The sequence below is a fragment of the Canis lupus genome, chromosome 1 (assembly GCF_003254725.2).
Source record: "Canis lupus dingo isolate Sandy chromosome 1, ASM325472v2, whole genome shotgun sequence".
NCBI classification, from domain to species: Eukaryota; Metazoa; Chordata; class Mammalia; order Carnivora; family Canidae; genus Canis; species Canis lupus.
In genome coordinates, this window is record NC_064243.1 from 18207479 (window position 1) to 18223682 (window position 16204).

General features: G+C 47.6%; 1 protein-coding gene across 1 annotated transcript in view; it reads left to right on the forward strand.

Moving 5' to 3' along the window:
* The first annotated feature begins 8736 nt into the window (after nucleotides 1–8736).
* Nucleotides 8737–16204, forward strand: part of FECH (ferrochelatase) — a 37315-nt gene continuing 29847 nt past the window's right edge. Inside the window, exons 1-2 of the mRNA XM_025422166.3 lie at nucleotides 8737–8916; nucleotides 15110–15236. Of these exons, the coding sequence (XP_025277951.1) occupies nucleotides 8871–8916; nucleotides 15110–15236 (173 nt within the window). The 5' untranslated portion in view covers nucleotides 8737–8870. The remainder of the gene's footprint in view (nucleotides 8917–15109; nucleotides 15237–16204) is intronic.

The window sequence follows — 16204 nt, forward strand, 5'->3', positions numbered from 1 at the left end:
CTGTTTGCTGGCTTTAATTTTTCTAAAGCTGAACATCTCAGTGTTACATTGGTTCATGCGTTTTGCAGTTTTTAAATCTTTTCATTTTTCATGATGTAATATGCAAAGTTAGATATTACTGAATTTAGCAGGTATTACTAAAAACACGTGGTAATGGAAAGGAATAATTTTTTTAAAATTAGGTGTGGGTTCTAGTCACATCTTGTAACCTTTTGTGTGAGTTTTTGGACACATCAAATTATATCCTATTTTTCAATTAAGTGAAATGACCAATGGAAATGGGGCATTTATAGCATATTTGGTCTGTATCTTTAAATAAAAAATACTTGTAAGGGGATGCGTGGTTGGCTCAGTGGTTGAGCATCTGCCTTTGGCTCAGGGCGTGATCCCGGGGTCCCAGGATCGAGTCCCACATCGGGCTCCCTGTGGGAAGCCTGCTTCTCCCTCTGCCTGTGTCTCTGCCTCTTTCTCTGTCTCTCACAAATAAATAAAATCTTAAAAAAAAACAAAAACTTGTAAGAATGTGAATGAGCTCTAATTGGATTCCTCTAGCCAGTTCATGTGATCAGAATTTAAGGAAGAGATGGGACTCAATTAGCCAAAATTTTAATTGTGTAAATGAATCAAAAGTTGTAAATATGGAGGGAGAGCTGTGGAATTAGGTGGGGATGAGAGCACCTGGGTGGTGATGACATGATGCAGGGAATGTGTTTCCCCCTTGACTGTGTAGTTGCTGGTCACGGCCCTGTCCTGTGGCCCCCGCATGTGTCCAGCCACAGATACCCCGGTTCCGAGTTCCTGCTCCTATGGAACTTTCCCCTCACAGCTCTTTCCTTTTTTTTTTGTTTTTTTTTTTTTTAAAGATTTTATTTATTTACTCATAGAGACACAGAGAGAGAATGAGAGGCCGAGACACAGGCAGAGGGAGAAGCAGGCTCCACCCAGAGAGCCTGATGTGGGACTCAACCAGGATCACGCCCTGGGCTGCAGGCGGCACTAAACCGCTGCACCACCAGGGCTGCCCCACAGCTCTTTCCTGATGTGGCTCTTTAAAATTGATTCTCACGCCAAAATTCCCTTTACCTTTGCTACTCATATAGCCGATCTGCTGGACGTTTTGGAGACACATGGGAGGCTAATACTTCAGCAAATTGAATGACTTGGGTATTAACTCCCTCTTCCTAAGGGTCCTGCCACCACTTTCAGCCACCCAGGCTTTCACCTTGTACTCAGCACTGCCGCCTCCCCTGCTCCCCCGCCTCCCCGCACCTGCTTGTCTCTAGCATTTCCTAATAATTTCTTCTTTAGTGTATAGAGCAGTTCAACTGTATCAGAAGCAACCTTCCAACACATTGGAATCACTTGCGGACCTTAAAATACTACTGTCTGGGTCTTTTCCCGGGCCAATTTGAATCCACTTTTCAGGGACGGGCTCATGATGTTTTTTTAGAAGCTCCCCACAGGAGGCTTTTGCAGAGCTAGGTTGACCATCACTGAGTAGCTCCCTGCTACTTCTAAACTCAACCTTAAGGGCAGCCCTGATGTCGCAGTGGTTTGGCGCCGCCTGCGGCCTGGGGTGTGATCCTGGAGACCCGGGATCGAGTCCCATGTCGGGCTTCCTGCATGGAGCCTGCTTCTCCCTCTGCCTGTGTCTCTGCCTCTCTCTCGCTCTCTCTGAATGAGTAAATAAATAAAATCTTTAAAAAAAAAAAAAACTCAACCTTAAACCTCTCTTATTATCACTGCAGGTCCTCATTTATTTCCCATTAATCACTGTCGTTGAAACGGGAAACTTTGGGCAAGGTGAAACCTGTTCAATATCGACCAAGGGCTACAAAAACCCCATGTGTTTCCTTCCATTTAGCTCTCAAGGCATATTGAGAAGTTCTCAAAGTTACAACAGCTGCCACTAATGCAGGAGTGCTTTGTGTCAGGCCATGCCCTATCCTGTGCTTTAATCCTCATGATAACCTGGGATGATCTCTGTTGGCCCTGTTGACCTTGACATAATGGCTGAGAAAGGTCAAGAAGCAGGCCCAAATGGGGCTCCTGGGTAGCTCGGTTGGTTAACTATCTGGCTCTTGATTTTGACTCAGGTCACGATCTCAGAGTCTTGAGATCGAGTCTACATTGGGCTTGGTGTCTGAGAGTCTCCCTCTGCTCCACCCCCCCCCCCGCCCCTCACCCCCAAGAAAGGTGCCCAAAGCTGCACAGTTAGTAAGTAGTGGAATAAAGTTTTCAACTCTAAATCTTTTTTTTTAATTTTTTTTTTAATTTTTTTATTTATGATAGTCACAGAGAGAGAAGAGAGAGAGGCAGAGACATAGGCAGAGGGAGAAGCAGGCTCCATGCACCGGGAGCCCGACATGGGATTCGATCCCGGGTCTTCAGGATCGCGCCCTGGGCCAAAGGCAGGCACCAAACCGCTGCGCCACTCAGGGATCCCTCAACTCTAAATCTTGAACTACTTTAAACTTAGAATCAGTATATTTCATTCAGCCCTTCTAGGGAAAAAAACAATGTCACGATGTGCAAATACTGTACAATTACAATCAATTACTGTACAATTTGGTCATCGTTGGTGAATTAAATGATTTGGTTTCTTTCCTTAAAAAAAAATTTATTTATTCATGAGAGACACACAGAGAGACAGAGGCGGGGGTGGGGTGGGGAGCAGGCTCCCTGCGGGAAACCCCATGCAGGACTCCATCCCAGGACCTCGAGATCAGGACCTGAGCCAAAGGCAGACGCTCAACCACTGAGCCACGCAGGTGCCCTGACCCCTGTTTTTTTCTTGCTAGTTTTTGGGAGTTTTCCTCAACTTTTCCCCCAATCCTTTGCTTTTTCATCTCTTAGCAGATGAAGGGGAAATTTTTTTTTTAATTTTTATTTTGGGCTCAGAAAGTTCCATCTTTATGATCTCTTATCCAGCTTTTCTTCCTGCGTCTTCCCTGATTCCTTCACGTTGTCTTCTGCGTGACTGGGTCTGTGTTTCACCTGTTAGAGGCTTTCCTCAGTTGGCGGGTAGTGTTTAGTTACCTGCCGCGTGTGTGGGTGGGAGATGTGCACCTGCTTTGCCCTGCACCTGATGCGTTGGGCCCAGAGCCCTGTGTGGCCTCCCAGTACCCTCGCCTCCAGCCAGCCACTGGTGCACAGGGGGCATCAAAATTGGAGGGCAGGGAGGTCCGAGGTTCTCAAAGCCAGGGCGGTTAGGTCAGGGTTGAGGGTCACAGTGAGAATTGAGCCCAGATGATGCAGGGAATACACTTTTTTTTTTTAATTTTTTTTTAAGATTTTTACTTATTTGAGAGAGAGAAAGCTAGTGAGAGAGAGCATGAGCTGGGAAGGGGGTTAGGGAGGAGCAGACTCCTTGCTGAGCAGAGAGCCCAACTCGGGGCTCTATCTCAGAAATCTGTGATTATGACCTGAGCAGAAGGCAGATGCTTAACCGACTGAGCCACCCAGGCGCCCCAGGGAAGGCACTTTTTAAAAAGTTGCATTAAAATTTTAACACTCATACAGGAAAGGGCATACATCTTAAGCATGCAAATCCATGAATTTCCACAAAGTGAATGCATCCTGTACCCAGCTCCTAGAATGCCTATCCCCGAACAAAAAGGCAGAGAAAGGGCCAGACCCCTGCTTGCATGAAGTGGGGCCTCAGAGGGCTGGCTCCTCTGTGATATGAGACCTAGAAAATTGGCCAAGGAAGGTCCAGGAAGCCTGCCATCTGTCCAGGGCTCTGCATAGGGCATGAAAGCTTCCTGGAAAGAGTCAACTCCTCTGGTTCTTACACACCTGCAAGGAAGGACAACCAAGCTGATAAAAGAACACCAACCCCATATATGACCGACCGGTGGGATCCCTGGATCCGGGCAGAGGCCAACCAGAAAGGCTCTTAGGGATCCTTCTACCACCCAGGGAGCAGAGAACTCTGGAAAAAAAACACTCTTTGCCCAGTATGAACTTAAAAAAAAAAAAAAATACCCACAGGAGAAAATGAACGAACCCATAGGAGAAAATGAACACATTTGGTCATGCAGTGTCTTAACACTGGCTCAGGAGCTGCGGTTTCTTTTCCTCACGACACAGTGAACCTCTGAAGCGTAAGCCTGGATCACTCTGCTAGAGGGAGATCACCCCATAGAACAATCTTTCATCACCTACAAAGTCCTGCATCAGTTGGCTCAAGTTTCTTGCTACTCGCCTCACACACTCTGCTCAAGACCCATGGGTCTCCTTACTGTTCCTCAAAGGTCTTGTTGGGAATCGTGCCCCTAAAAAGATATGTTGAAATCTTCACCTCTGCTCCTTGCAAATGTGGCCTTATTTGGAAATAGGGTCTCTGAGGATGTAATTAAGTTGAGGTCAATAAGGTAGGACCTTAGTCCCACATGACTGGTGTCCTTGAAAAGGGGAAAGTGGTTCCCCTTTCCCCTTTGATACACAAAGTCATGTGATGACGGATGCAGAGATCAGCGATGCAGCTTCGAACCAAGGAACACCCAGGATTGCTGGCTCAGATGCCACCTGTGCACAGAGGCCATGTCTGATTGCACGACCGAAACCAGCAGGTCCTGCCTCTCACCACTCCTTTGGCTCTTTTATTTTTCCTCATGGTCCCTAGTCCTACCCGACATTATATTGCATACCTCTGCTTTATTGTCGTCTTCTTTGCCTTCAAAAACGTAAGTTCCCTGGAAGTGGAGACGAGGCAAGCTCCCCATGCCTACCTGTTTCATAAATGCATGAGCTCCTTGAGAGTACAATTTACCCTTTGCTTTCCTAGCCTTCCTGTTGCCGGATACAACGCTCTGCTTATCGTGGACTCAGGAACTATGTGTAGATGGGCTAATAACCCCATCATCACTCGTGGGCCTCAACTCTGCGTGGTGAAGCGTGGAAGTCAAAATGCACACCTGGATTTGGTGGCCTGGATTTGGCCTGGATTTGGTGGCCTCTTTGCTGTAAAACGATTGTGGGGACAATCGATCCGATTTCTCTGAGTGATCATTATAGCTCACCATTTGTCTGCCTCACACAGCCACTGTTTCCCTTGTACTGCACAGCACTCCTCCTTGCCCTGTTGTTTCTCTGATTAGGAGACAGAATTGAGTAATCTAAATTTAGTGTGTGCAGCTCAGAGGTGCCAATCATGACAAATAATGAATTAGGTGATCCCCCTGCCCTTCCCCGAAGCATCGAGCTGAAACCAACAAGTTCATTTGCTTTAGGACCAAAGGCTGAACTCACAGTGTTGTCTGTGACAGGCGAGTGCTTTCTTCACTAATTAAGTCACCGGGCTTGGACAAACCCTCTCCGGCTGGTGGGGGTGCGGCTTATCGAGGTGGCCCAGAGACTCTGCCTTTGGCCTTCTGCTTGCTAATGGAAGTGGTCTATACCTTTGTTACAAACATGTAAGCCAGAAAATAGGCATTTATATATACACATATGCATATGCACACATATAAATCTCATATAATTTTATACATTTCTTTAGCCCTTTAAGGACTTTTCTGGTTTTCTTAGTAAACCCACATTTAGAATTCATAACTTCCAGGTGACATAGTCACTTAAGCGTCCACCTCTTGGCTTTGGCTCAGGTCCTGACCTCTGGGTTGTGAGATCAAGCCCCACATCAGGCTCCATGCTCAGCTTAGAGTCTGCTTGAGATTCTCTCTCCCTCTCTCTAAGCTCACCTCCCACTCTGCTCACATGCATGCACGTGCATGTGCTTTCTCTCTCTCTGTCTCTGAAATAAATACATAAATATTTATAATTCACCATTTCTGGGTTAAGAGCTGTGGGTTTTCTTTCTTTTTAAAGATTTTATTTATTTATGATTCAGAGAGAGAGATTGAGACACAGACAGAGGGAGAAGCAGGCTCCATGCAGGGACCCCGATGTGGGACTGGATCCCTGGACCCCAGGATCACGCCCTAGGCTGAAGGTGGGACTAAACCACTGAGCTACCTGGGCTGCCCAGAGCTGTGTTTTCTAGTTTTTAAAAGGACCTTCATAAAATACATTTTATCTGCTTTCATTTCATAAAAACATAAGCATTTACTTTTTGGAAAGCTATTATATTTGATGTTTGTAAGAAATAAGCCATAGATTAGAAATAATTTTTATGAGACACCTGGGTGGCTCAGCTGTTGAGCGTCTGCCTTTGGCTCAGGGCGTGATCCCCGGGTCCTGGGATCAAGTCCCACATCGGGCTCCCTGCATGGAGCCTGATTCTCCCTCTGCCTGTGTCTCTGCCTCTCTCTCTGTGTCTCTCATGAATAAATAAATAAAATCTGTAAAAAAAAAGGAAAAATAATTTTTATGATGTTCTGTTTTTTTTTTTTTACGATGTTCTGGAAAAATAATGAATTTGTTTCCATCTATGACCCATGAATATTTATTTATTTATTTATTTATTTATTTATTTACATTTTAATTTTTGGACCTTGAGTCTTAATATGTGGATCAGGGGGTTTTATATATGAGATATTTTGAATGAGTTTTTTTCAAGTTAGTAAAAATGAAAATAAAAGATGTAAATACAGTATTTGAAACAGTGCTAATTAATTCTTTAAAATGTTCTTAAGTTGACATATTTAATAAAGCATGTGTTGCTAGTTCCTCTCTGGTCAGATACCTGTCCCAGCTGTTGATTATGTGAGATTTTGGCACCTTGGTGCATTGCCACTAATCATCAGCATTTCTCTAGGAGGGGCAAGAAGAACCCTGTTATCTCCATCTAGCAGAAAGGGCACAGCCCTGGGTATGGAAGGGTGACTTATCCAGAGCCTTCCAGAGTAGCTGAGAAGAGCCCATGCATATCAGATATCTAACACCCTCAGCCTTACCTAGATCTGTCTACACTTTGTCCAGCACAGCAGTTCAAAATGTGGAGGTGTTTTTTGTTTTTTGGTTTTTTCTTGTTTGTTTTTTTGTGCAGCTTGCTTAAAAGAAATGGATTTAAGCTTTGGGTAGAGAAGTAGATTATAAAGATCACCTCTAAAGGGAAAATTAAATGCATGTAATTTTCATCACGAGAGAAGAGAGTTAAAATATATAGGAAAGCAGTTGGTACTTGGAGCAAGTTTTACTGTTCATTTCTCAGGGAATGTCTCCTGCTTGGATCTGGAGATCATGTAGGTAATATGAAAGATAATCTATTTAATATGACATTTTACATTTAGCTTATAACCATAAGCTGGACCAACTTCAATAATAAACTAATTCAATCAGAAACATAAATTTTATGCTACAGATAAGTGATTTTTAACTCAATCTAGATTCCAATATTCCTCAAAGCTTGTCCCCTTCCTTCCATCAGGCCTTTGTCCAGATGTCAGTGAGATCTCTGACCCATCAGTTTCAAATGGCACTGGTGTCCGTCCCTTCTCCCATCTCCCTCATGTTGCTTCCTTCTTTCTAATGCTCATCATCATCCAAAATAATACATATTCTGATTATTTTGTCTACCCCCATGTAGGCCCCCTTGCCTGCTTTGTCCACTACTGTCTTTCCAGGGCACACAGTAGGTGGTCAATGGTTGCTCAATGGATGAATAATGCCTGAGACCTTCCTGTTCCAAGGTTGGTCTTGTACTCCAAGATGCACAGAGCAAGGGGCAGGGTGGGCAGGTGGAGGTGTGGGAATGCAGGGATGGCTAGAAATGAGGTGCCCATTGCCCTCCGGGATTGGGGCCAGAGGGCTACCTTGCAACGGGGCGCAGATATACCTGCAAAATTCACCACGCCATCCCTCCTAGAAACGCATTTGCCAGACAGTTTCCCTTAAGTTTCCTTCTTCTCATCTTAGCAATGTAATGTTTGCTTCCTGGTCCCACCTTGTCAAACTGTGCCATAGAGAGAGGTTTACAGAGCAATTGAAGAATATGAAAAAAAAAAAAGAAGAAGAAGAATGTGTCATTCGTGACTGCCTCCTATAAAACAGTTCCTTTTCCTATTCGGAAAGCCGAGCATATAAAACTGGGTCGGCACAGTTTTTTTTTTTTAAAGATTTATTTATTTTATGAATGATAGACATAGAGAGAGGCAGAGACACAGGAGGAGGGAGAAGCAGGCTCCATGCCGGGAGCCCCACGTGGGACTCAATCCCGGGACTCCAGGATCACACCTTGTGCCAAAGGCAGGCGCTAAACCGCTGCGCCACCCAGGGATCCCCCTGGCACAGTTTGTAACGACGCAAAAGCAAACGGGAGAATTGAGGCAAAAGCATCCTCGTAAGCTCAGTAAGAGTGGGGAAAAAATGTCCGGCAAGTCCTTTGCGGAGTGGTGACTGCGGTGCCTGCCTTGGTTAGGTTGGGAGATGCAGCCGCGGCCTTGGTTCAGGGAGATCGGGGGCGGGGGGTGGGGGGCTCCGGTGCCGGGAACTGCAGGGAGCTGGGGCGCCGCAGTAGCGCGGTGCGCGGTGCGCGGGCCCCTCCCCTCCCCTCGGGGCGCGCTCCTGCGGGGCGTGTCTTTCTCTGGCCCCGCCCCCGAGGCCAAGGCCCCGCCCCCGAGGCAAGAGCTCCGCCCCCGAGGCCAAGGCCCCGCCCCCGAGGCCAAGGCCCCGCCCCCGAGGCCAAGGGCCCGCCCCCGAGCCTAGGGCTCCGTCCCCGAGGCCAAGGCCCCGCCCCCGCCCAGGCCCCGCCCCCGCCCGGCCCCCGGCTCCGGCCCCCGGCTCCGCCCCCGCGGCCGGCGAATGAGCAGGCGCGCGCGCGGGCTCCGGGGGCGGCGACGCGAGGCCCGGCGGCGGCGGCGGCGGGTGGCGGTGCCAGCAGCTCGCGGCGTTGGCGGCCGACCCCGGTCGCGCGGCGGCGGGAGGAGCCCCGGGCCGAGGCCGCCCCGGGAGTGCTGTCAGGCGGCACCAACATGGCTGCGGGCCTGCGAGCTGCGGGCGCCTGGCTCCGCGAGCGGCGTAAGTGAGGCGGCGGCGGCCGCGCCCGCGGGGATCCCGGGACGAGGTGGCGCAGCGGGCAGCCCGTGCCCCCGCCGCTCCGCGGCCCCCCCCGCCCCCCGCGGTCCCCCCCGGCCCCCGCCCCGCCGCGGCCTGGGGCTTCCGGGAGCGCCTCCGCGCGGCGGGGCAGGGGCGGGAGAGGGGCCGCGCGGGTCCCGGGGCGCTCGGGCGCGGGGCGGCGGGGCGGCGGGGGCCTGGGCCGTGCCCGAGTTCCTCAGCGCCGCAGTCTTCCCGGCAGAGCCCGCGGGGGTCCGGCGCCGCCGGGAGCGTGGCTGGAGGGCGGGGTGTCCGCAGGGGTGTCCTCCGGGGTGTCCGCAGGGTGTCCGCAGGGGTGTCCGCAGGGGTGTCAGCACCGCCGCCGAGGTCCGCAGCCCCGGCGCCCAGGCCCCGCCCACCTCGGGCCTCGGCCCTCACCTGCCGCCGCCCGGCGGAGTGCGCGGCTGTCTTAGGGATTCTCGAGAAGAAGGCAGACTCCCCGGCCACCGACACGCTGGTTTGTTTCATTGATTGATGCACTGGATACCCAACAGGCCTGCTTGCTTGCTTTATTCAAAAGATCTTACTTATTTATTCATATAGACACAGAGAGGGGCAGAGACCCAGGCAGAGGGAGACGCAGGCTCCACGCAGGGAGCCCGACGCGGGACTCGACCCCGGGTCCCCAGCATCACACCCGGGGCTGAAGGCGGCGCCAAACCGCTGAGCCACCCGCGCTGCCCTCTTTTCTTTATCTGAGACAGACAGAGAGACAGAGAGAGAGAGAGAGAGAGAGCAGAGAAAGGGAGAAGCCGCCTCCCTGCTGGGCTAGGGAGCCCCCCGCCCTCCCCCACCCAGCGCGATCCCGCCCTGAGATCAGGACCTGAGCCACCCACCTGCCCCACCCAACCCGTGTCTGGTGCACATCTTGAGTGTAGGGTGTGTGCAGGATGAGCCCAGGAGAGTTTGCGGGAGAAATAACCTGGTTGGGGGCGGCCGGGGTGGCTCAGTTAGTTGAGCGTCTGCCCTGGCTGGGGTCGTTATCCCAGGGCTCTGGGGTCGAACCCCCCATTGGGGGGAATCTGCTTCTCCCTCTGCCTCTGCCTGCCGCTCCCCCTGCTTATGCTCTCTCTCTCTCTCTGTCAAATAAATAATTGAAATCTTAAAAAAAAAAAAAAAAAAAGAAATACCTGGTTGGGACACTAGCTCTGCAGCATTTTTAACTGTGATCCCTTGAACAGGGCACTCACCTGCTTTGAGCTTTGGTAAAGGTAAAAGGAGAAAGGTTAATACTTCACAGGCTTGCCATGAAGGTTAGCTGGATACAGGTAAAGCACAGTGCCTGTCATCCAGGAGAAATATTGAGACCCTCTAAGTGTTTATTTTTATTAGGTGGAAGGCTGGGGCATACCTAGATGCTTAATTAATGCATCTGAATGGTGACGGGACACAGATTTGGCTTTTTTTTTTTTTTTTTAAGATTTTATGTATTCATGAGAGACCCAGAGAGAGGGGCAGAGACACAAGCAGAGGGAGAAGCAGGCTCCATGCAGGGAGCCCGATGTAGGACTCGATCCCAGGACCCTGGGATCACAACATAACCCAAAGGCAGATGCTCTACCACTGAGCCACCCAGGCATCCCTTGACTTATTTTTCCAAGAAGTTCCCTAATTCATTATTCTGGCACCTACTGAGAGAATCCACTTTGAATTTCCATGTCTTATTGCAGGTGCCTATGGTTTTATTGTATTTATTATTATTATATTTATTACCAAGGTGCCTTTGTGAGGAAAATAATAAGGACCCAGTTTATTTTTTTAATTTTTTTTAAAGATTTATTTTTATTTTTTATTTTTTTTAAGTTTATTTATTTATTTATTCACAAGAGACAGAGAGAGAGGCAGAGACACAGGCAGAGGGAGAAGCAGGCTCCATGCAGGAAGCCTGATGTGGGACTCGATCCCAGGACTCCGGGATCACACCCTGAGCCAAAGGCAGATGCTCAACCACTGAGCCACCCAGGCGTCCCAGGACCCAGTTTATATCGCGGGTCAGATTACTAAGGGTTTTGGAAGCGAGAGGCATTATCTTCTAAGAAGACAAAGTGCCGTGCCAATAATGGGGCTGAAAGATGAATTGAATTAGTGTTTTCTTTCTTTGGCCTTTTCTTTCTGTGGCAAAGTCTGACAGGTTCTATATTTGAGGTCATAGAACAATTTGAGAAACTTTAAAAGATTTGTTGTCCAGGTTATAAATAAGTAAGCGGAAGGATTCAGAAACCATAGCAAAAGTGGATCTGAAGTCCAGTTGAATTATGGACTCTGATTTTAAGATGTGGTTATAATACTCTAATCATCTTGTTGGGAAGAAGGAATTAACATCTGGGTTAAGAAAAATTGAGTAGTAGTTTGGAAATGAATTCTGAGAGTAAAAGTGCAAAGTTTTACACTATATTTTTAGCATATTACAGAATCAATAAGAAGCTCCTTGGGGTGGGCCCCATACTATGTATGCTACATATTTTATTAAATTAGAAAATTGGTAGATCAATGAATTGTTTTTTCTTTTTGCCTTTTCAAATCTTCTACACTAAGCATATATCTCTTTCATAATTAGAAAAAATTTTCTGGAATAATAAAGAAGAGTATCCGTGTTTTATTTTTTTATTTATATTTTTTTGTATCCGTGTTTTAAATTAAGGACAATAGAACATCTTCGTGCCATGCCAGGAAATAATTATTTTTTTCAAGCCTCCTCTCTACAAGCGTTTACTAATAGTCACACTGTAGGATGTTATTTCTGTTAATTTTGAAAATGGTAAGTATTTTTATAAGTAACTTTTGAAATAAGCCTCAGCTCTTATGTGATAGAAAAGGGCTCTATTATGTATTTAAGTACTAGTGTGCCTTGCCTTATACCCTCCCTGCCCCACTTCTAAGCATCCAAAATATTAAATAATTTGGTTTTGGAGAAACAGTTGTTACCCATGCACTTAAGTTACAGATATACTTTTGAATGCTTTACCTTTTGAGTTTGTCCAGGAGTTACAAAGTTCTGCTTTCTTTACATTCTCTTCTGCATTCTCCTCATTTTACCGCCTTTGTGGTTTGTAGGCCTTCCAAAGGTAGGCTAGAAGTTCATTTCATAGGTAGGACTAGAGTACCTGGTCTTGGGTCATAAGTGGGCAAGTCCCTGCTATTGAGTATTCTTACGTCTTGTTTAACTACATGCAGTGTGCCAGGCATTGTTCTTGGGGCTGGACATAGATTTAAACATTTTTCCTAATCTTTATGACAGCCCTTAGGGTTGGCCTTGTCACCATTTTACAGATGAGAAAAGTGAGGCTTGGAGTAGTTCTTTGAGTTGCCCATGTATAGCCTGTTTGGTTGTATCCAGGATCTCCACTTGATCTGTCTGGCTCTGGAAAAAGTACACTCTATGCCACACAGTGCTGTGTGTGCCTTTGGATTTCCTCTCTCTCTCTCTTTTTTTTAAAGGTTTTATTTATTTATTCATAAGAGACACACAGAGAGAGACACACAGGCAGAGGGAGAAGCAGGCTCCCTGCAGGGAGCCCAATGTGGGACTCAATCCTGGGACTTCGGGATCACACCCTGAGCTGAAGGCAGATGCCCAACCGCTGAGCCACCCAGGCGTCCCTCTTTTTTTTTTTTTTTTCCTTCTTTAAAGATTTTATTTATTTATTTGAGAGAGAGAGAGACAGCATGAGCTGGGGGAGGGGCAGAGGGAGAAGCAGACTCCAGCTGAGTGAGAAGCCCAGGATCCTGACATCAACACCTGAGCCAAAGTCAGATGCTTAATCAACTGAGCCACCCAAAGGCCCCTGCCTTTGGATTTCTCTTAAGCTGTGAGCAGAGTATATTCAAGAGTCTCAGTTGGCCCTCTGAATAAGTACTTTAAACTCCTTTAGCTACATGTGTACTAATCGTTTGGTCAGAAACTACTCTTTGTTTCTCTGGGAACTTCAGATCATTAGGGGAGAGGAGTGGTATAGAGAAGTTCTTGAGAGGTGGTTGTGTGAGCCCTAAGTCCTGAGCACAGAGGACCCATTATTAGCAGCGTTACCCTGAGAATCTGTCCAACCACAGAGGATTTTGTAAGTGTAGGGCATGGCAATAGTTCAGCAACTTGAAAAGTTACCAGCTCCCAGATTGGACTAGGGAATACTAAAGTACTAGTTGACGACTCTAGTCAACTCACCCCGATTCCCTTTTACCACTTCCTTTTTGAGAATCACAGGAGGAAATCTTATTACGAGCAGTCAAATCATGTAATGCCCGAATTCTATTCCGATGCCCCATGGAGTCCAGTGTAATCTCATTCATATAAGGCATTGCAGACATTTGGGCATGATTGAGAACCTGGTTAAATCCCATGCAGTTCAGAATTGAACTTGTCTAAAATAAGGGGATATGAGTTGGTTTGAGACTTCATTTGAGCGGAATTGAACTTCCTTATGTCAATCTTTGCACTTCCACTTTGAGCTAATAAGGACTATTCAGCACAAGTTCACGTAATTGGCTCTGTTGGGAATGTGCACAATATGGATAGTTGGAAATCTAAGGGGCCTGGAGATACCATTCTCCTATATCATGTAGACAGAGCAGGTGAAAAAGAATCGGACCAGGTGTAGTCCCTGTGCTCTAGACACTTACAAATGAAACCACTGCCAGCACTAATCCTATGTGGCAGGTGCTGTGCAGAGTGCATCACTGGTCTTATCTGTTGTGATCATCACATGGATCCTGATAGTGAGGTGTCATCATTTTACTGGGAAACTAAAGCTCAGAGTATAGCCTGGCCCCAGTCACATTACTAGAAAGTGGCAGAGCTGGATGCAGTCAGATCTGCTGATCCACAGCCCTCGTTCCTCCCCAGGACTCCTCTGACTCATATGTGGAAGGGGTCTGACCTCGAGCTGGTTTCAAAGCAGCTGGTTTGAGAACGGGGAAGGGAGGGCATGTGTACCTTGTGGGGCCCAGCGGGCACCACTGTCCCGCATTGCCATCTTGAATACCTGCATAGGTTCAGTTTAATTTCGCTGAATGTGGTTTAAGGATGACTATTCTTCATGCTGCAGCTAAGGATGGCCACGGACTCCCCAGTTCAGGAGGGTTCTCCAGGCCCACACCTAACTCGGAGGGGCCAGGACAAGATGCACATGGAGAGCCACGTACCATATGTGGGGATAACAAGCTGACGACCTGTGAGATGTGTTTTATTCTCCACTACTGGCAACTAGACCTTCCTCACCACCTGGCAGGGTGCACTTCAGGGTTCTTACGGAAACGTCACGGCCTGGGGAGGGTTGCCCCTGGCTTGTAGGCTTCCCTGCTTCTCTTTCCACTGCCGGCTCCACCCTGTGTAGTGAAGGGTCTTGCACGTACACCAGAGTGGACGCTCCAGTCTGTGTGTTTAGGCTCTGTTCTTGCCCCTGCAAACAGCTTCCCCTCTGGTCAAGGATTGCTAGTGCTGATGGCACAGTCAGACCTCAGGAGGCTAGATCTAGGAGGGAGGCCTATGCAGACCCTGGCAGTGGGTATGGGGCTCTGGGGACAGGCAGTTCTGGCGTTCTGGGTCCTGGGAGACCGGTCAGGAATGTGGGTCGTGGACTCCGGGGTCTGTGAATCCTTGGCTGCATACTCCATGGGGGGAGCTGCAGCAGGAGGAGGGCCAAATGGGCCCTCTAAAGTAGAGCTCTCACCCCTCGTCAGGGTCCAAGGGCAGTGCTGGGGTTCTCAGGACAGGTGCTTTTTGGGAGAAGGCTTATACACAGATGAGGTGTATGCAACTGCCAGTCCCAAGTCAGTGGCTCTCAGCCTGTCCTGCAGGCTTGTCGCCTTTCATATGAGCAGCATGCTGCTGCCAGTAACTTCCAGAAAGGTGCAGTGATTCCCATGAGGGATCTTGTCGAAATCTGCCAAGGCCAAGTGAGGTGTGTTTCTAAAAAGGCTGGTGCGGGTCCTGAGAAACACCCTAGGGGGTGCCCCCCCCAAGTCTTAAGTGCTTTTACCCACATGCAGAGAAATGCTGGGAAAATCACCTGTGCTACAGCATCTCTTTAAATTTGAAATCCAGGACCGATACCCTGAGGACCTCTTCCAAAGAAATTACTTCCCAGCTAGATTTCATGCTGCTACTTTAATTTTGTCACAGTGATGCATGGCGGCTCAAGGGCCCACCAGCCATGGAGGTGCCAGTCGATTGGAGCCACGGCAGTGGCTGCCACAGAAACAGCCCAACGTGCCAGAAGCCTGAAACCTCAAGTTCAACCGGGGAAGAGGTATGAATCTAATTTTAGGTACTAATAAGAACTTCATTGTTGATGCAAACACAATGAGAGAGTGGATACAAGCTGCCTTAGGAGGAAAGCTGCCCGGGAATGCCAGTAGATAAGGAATGGGGTGTTATATTCTTGGCTTTCTTTCAATAGCTAGAAGACTACAGATTTCACACACACACACACACACACACTCATACACTCCTAAGATTTTAAATTTTTTTTGGAAGTTTATACAGATTTAAACATTTTTAAAAAAAAAACTTTTTTTTTTTTCTGGCTTTATTGAGGTGTGATTGACAAATGAAAATCCCACAAGGCTTTTGTTAAAGGACGCATAGCTCAGAACAGTCTGCAGATCATGTAGCAATTTAGTTCTGGAATATGTCATGGAACACAAATTGTACGTTTGCTGGAAATGTACTTAAGAACCTAACATAATTACACCTATGAAATGTATGTCCTGTATAGGATAAAGAATAACTAATCTGTCAAGAATTTATGTAGTAAACTCCACCCATTGTTTTTCACTGTTAACACAGTGAACGTAATTAGAAATGACGTAATATGATTTGTGATTTGTTAAAGAAATGAAAACCTGCTTCATACTTTGCCCCTGCTGTTTGCTGGTGGATGTCAGCAGGCATGGCGTTGTTGTTGGGTGTCCCCTTCCATAACAGGAGCCTCGGCGCTCCTTAAGTCTTCCTTGGTTCAGAAGCAACACAAGATTCTAAAAGGCGGTCATTTAGATGAGTACACAGCAGTAGCACTCTTCAGCACTAGCAGAGCGGAAGAAGAAAGGTAGCTGTGAACTCTTAACTCCTTGGCCTTTCTTCTAGACCAGAAGTTCCATGGAAGCGATACAGCTATGAAAATAAATAGTCTTATTTCGTGTTTATTATTTTTTATTGTGTGATCCTGGGTACGTTGATTGAATACTGGGTAAACCGAGGTTTTGGATGGGATAGAGC